The sequence below is a fragment of the Micropterus dolomieu genome, linkage group LG13 (assembly GCF_021292245.1).
Source record: "Micropterus dolomieu isolate WLL.071019.BEF.003 ecotype Adirondacks linkage group LG13, ASM2129224v1, whole genome shotgun sequence".
Lineage (NCBI taxonomy): Eukaryota > Metazoa > Chordata > Actinopteri > Centrarchiformes > Centrarchidae > Micropterus > Micropterus dolomieu.
Window position 1 is genome coordinate 2,429,947 of NC_060162.1, and position 4,264 is coordinate 2,434,210.

Below are 4,264 nucleotides of genomic sequence, written 5' to 3' on the forward strand. Positions count from 1 at the left end.
CATTGTAGCCGCTGCAGCTGGTTCAGCTGCCAGCTGAAACATCTACTGCAAAGATTCAAAAGCTTTTGTACCTAGTAGTCATTTCCACACCATAATAAGTGAAAATAGAGTCCAGGTTTAAAAATGCAGAAACGATCCTTTAAACAGCTTTGCTCACATTCTCCATCTTCTTTGGAACAACGCTATCGGGCGTGTACCTCGTTTTTAAACTAGTAATTACTACATTTTTACTATAGCTCTATACTAATTACCTGTGATGGACAGTAAACAAGTAAATTTACTCAAGTACTGTACTTCAGTACAAATTAGATGTATTTGTACTTTGAGTATTTTCTTTTCATGCCACTTTCTGGTTCTGCTATATCTCAAAAGGGAAATATTGTACTTTTACTTCACTACATTTATCAAACAGCTTCAGTTACTGTACAAAGTAAAATGTTTACACACAAAACATTTGAAGAGTTTCAATAATGTTTTGTTATAAATTAAACTACCAAACAGTTTTAACAAGTACAGCTAGTGACCTACAATAGCTGATTGACAGAAATGTAATTGCCAACTATTTTGATCTTTTAAGTCATTTTTCATGTAAAAACATTTCATGGTTCACACATGTGAAAATTTGCTGTTTTTCCTTTTGATTAAATCATTTATAGTATTTTGAGGTACTACTGATACTTTTACTTAATAACATTTTCAATGCTGTACTTGTAACAGAGATTTATCAGTGAGGTATGTATGCTAGGATCTGAATACTTCATCTCCCACTGCTAATTACTACTATAGGATCTGTTCTCTAGTAACTCATCAAGTCCTCTATTTGGAATTATATTATTACATTATTCAGCTGAATTAATTTTCTCTGCTATTTATTTTTTATTAAATACGAAAAGACAACAGTTTGTTGGAACTTCTTTATTTGTTCCATTTCTTCACAAGGAAATCTACAAATTCCAGGACAGAAGGATTCATTAATAAATCAATTTGTTCCTGATTCCTTCCTCACTAGTTTCATTAATTAACTCATCATTAATTAATCATCAGCTACTCTATACAATGTAGCTAATTAGGAGTTGCTCATTACTTAATGGTTCACTAGCAGTTACTTCCTCGTTTGTTTAATACTCAAAATTGTGTCCCTGTTTATAAAGTGTTTTATTTTTAAGTTGCATGAAATGGAAATACTCAAGTACGTACAAGTACCTAGTGTACTCCACCACAAGTACCAAATTTTCAGGAAATGATTATGAAATCTTCCTCTTCATCTGATGTGCACAGTGAGGACCGGTGGAGACACGTACTCTCTGCCTCCGGTGTGAACGTGTGTGAGTTGTATCGGTGTGAACGAGCCGGCCGGTCTGCGCGCACATGCTCAGTGAGGTCACTCCTGCGCACAAGAGGCTTTAAGAGCGCAGCGGCTGGAGGCAGACGGCAGCAGAGAGACCGGAGAGACGCACGCACAGCCGGAGGAGACTCGAGCCGAGCTGACCCGAGCAGGGAGCTGAAGGAGCTCATCAGCTGTGTGTCTCAACACAGATGTACCATCACCTACACGGCCGCAGACCCGGCTCGGTGCTGGGCACCCGGAGCTAGGCGCATGTAGTTGTGCCGCACGGCTCTTCTCACAACCTCTCCACCATAGACTCTTATTTTTGTCTCGTTTTTTTCTCAATACTTCACTGCCTACCATGGTGCTGGGCAAAGTGAGGGCCTTGGGGATCTACTTTGACAGTTTGAATGAGAACAGCCTGCCGGTGTTCTCCGGTGGAGACCTGGTGTCAGGGAGGGTGGTTGTGGACGTTACCGGGGATGTGCGGGTGAAGAGCCTGGACATAACGGCGAGAGGAGTCGCCAAGGTCCGGTGGACCGAGTCAAGGAACGCCGGGGCCAACACGGCTTACACTCAGAACTACACAGAGGAGGTGGAGTACTTGCACCATTACGACACCTTGATAGGAGAGGAGAGAGGTAAGGAGTTGGTGCATCTCACTGTCACGTAGTAACCGCTGTTGTTGTCGCATTGTGTGCAGCGATGCGGGTCAGCTGATCGCTGCTGCAAACTTTGACAGATTCAGGAGTTTGATGTGGTAGAAAACTTTCTGAACACACAGAGGGCCGCTGCAGTTATTTGTCAAAACAAACCCCCGGAGCCCACAAAACATCCATCAGCGACAGTGGTGCTGATGCAACAGCTGATCGTTGATGCGATTTTACGCAGCTCTTGTTTCCTCTCTTCAAAACCAACACACGTTCAATCAAACCGTCTTACGCGCACTAAATAAAGCTTTGTTTAAATAAAACAATCCGCCGCAGTGATGGAGGGTGTAAATATGAGCCTGTTGTGCCACTCTGCATCCCGACATCTCAGTTTTGGCTGCAGGGAAAAGTTGCAGCGTGTGAAAACACTTTCGCGTAAAAGACGAAATCGATCTAAAATCGAAACCAGACGAAGGTTTTCCACATGTTTGGCGCAACATTCACTCAGACTGACGGGGAATTAACATTTTTACTGATGACATCCTGAAGTAAGCTAGCTCAGGCAACTCCCTTTGTTAGAAGCGGTTCAAACCTGTTCAGAAACTGCCAGAGAGAGAGAGAGGGAGGGAGGGGGAGGGAGGACCCGGGTGACTTTGTTAGTGCGTACGTGCGTGCGTGCGGAATATCTCAGCTTCTGGTTTAAAGCCTCACACCACTTCCTACACCTGTGTTCTGCTTTACATGTAAAACATAATGCAAATGACTTCAAGTACAGTTTGATGAACACATTATGTAAATGAGAGCTGTTGCATCAATGCTCCACCAGTTTCTCACCAGGACACGGTATGTGGGTCAGACTATCAATATTTGGCATTTGTTGTCTGTTTTTACGCTTGCTGTGTTCCCTCCTCACCGGACTCCAAATGTAAACTGTCTATATTGGAGATTATTAGAGACTGAAAGACATGTTTGGACTCTGCAAGATGAATCATTTCAGGCCATCATCATCATCATGAAGACAACGGAGGATCTCATCAGCTGGTTTCTGAGGAGGACTTTGTTATCTTCAGCCCGTCTTGTTCATGGACGGATGAAGTGAAAAGATGATGTTACAAGTTTAATGAACGTCAGAGTTTAATACAGTAGCTTTTTTTTTTTTTTTACATTCAGGGATGAATTCATTAACAACGTCCATTTGCTTTCTGTTTCTGGAGCTTTCGATTGGGACACATGGTGGAGTTTCAGTTGAAGATGAATAGTTGTAGATTTTCAAATTACTTCAGTGACTTCACCACAGCTCAGACTGATAAATTAGCCAGTACATCGGCCGATATTAGCTCAGTGCAGATATATCTGTATCAGCGAAAATGTCAAACCAATAAGGTAAAGGTCATTTCGAAAAAGCCACCTAACTGGCTGTAAAATGTCCGTCTCAGTTTGGATCCTTGTCACAACAACAACAAAAACAATCTAAGCAATCGACATGTTTGTTGTTACTGAACTCTAAATCTATATCCCTATTTTATTTTTATAGCCTATATTAACACCACTGCTGTATAAATTTTGTCCTGTGTAATTACATTTACACCGTGTAACTATACCTTCTGCTGAGACCTGTGCAATGTTCAATATCACTCATATCTGTGTATTAAAAGTGTACACATAACTCTTATTTTCTATTTCTGTTCAGTATTTTTGTATTTTATCTTTGTGTGTATTTTCTTATCTGTTGTGTTGTATCTGGAGCCGCTGTAACAGGTGAATTTCCCCAGTGTGTGATCAATAAAGTCTTTAATAAATCTTATCTTAAATCTGAAATGTCTATATCAGTATTGGCCTTAGAAATATAAATAACGGGCGAGCGGTAGACTTCACATTAGTTAGTTCACATAATTATTGATTAATCTGTCGATTATTTGGACTATAAAATGTTGAGAAGAGTAAAAAAAATATGCTCATCACTGTTTGTTAAATTCCAAGGTGACGTCTTTAAAATACTTTTTTTGGCCAAAGCCTCAAAGATATTCAGTTTAATATCACAAGACAAAGAAAAGCTGCTCGCACTGATTAATTTCATCTCTACCAAACGTAAAAGTTATGACTGAAAGTTCATTCTTAACTTCAGAGATTTTAACCTTTAAAACATGGACAAAATCTACAGAAATCTACAGTTGATCATGTGATTCGGTCGAAAGCTCCTAAATGGATCTTTTGGGGTTTTTGTTGTTTTTACCACTTGGGGAAAAAAAAGATTAAAATACTCTGAATAGCAAAAACTGAACTTTGA

The 4,264-nt window shown here is 40.1% G+C and overlaps 1 protein-coding gene across 1 annotated transcript in view; it reads left to right on the top strand.

Annotated features, from left to right (window-relative positions):
- Positions 1-1,417: 1,417 nt before the first annotated feature.
- LOC123981764 (arrestin domain-containing protein 3-like) overlaps positions 1,418-4,264 on the top strand; it is a 14,087-nt gene continuing 11,240 nt past the window's right edge. The window contains exon 1 of the mRNA XM_046066912.1: positions 1,418-1,968. Within this exon, the coding sequence (XP_045922868.1) occupies positions 1,689-1,968 (280 nt within the window). The 5' untranslated portion in view covers positions 1,418-1,688. The remainder of the gene's footprint in view (positions 1,969-4,264) is intronic.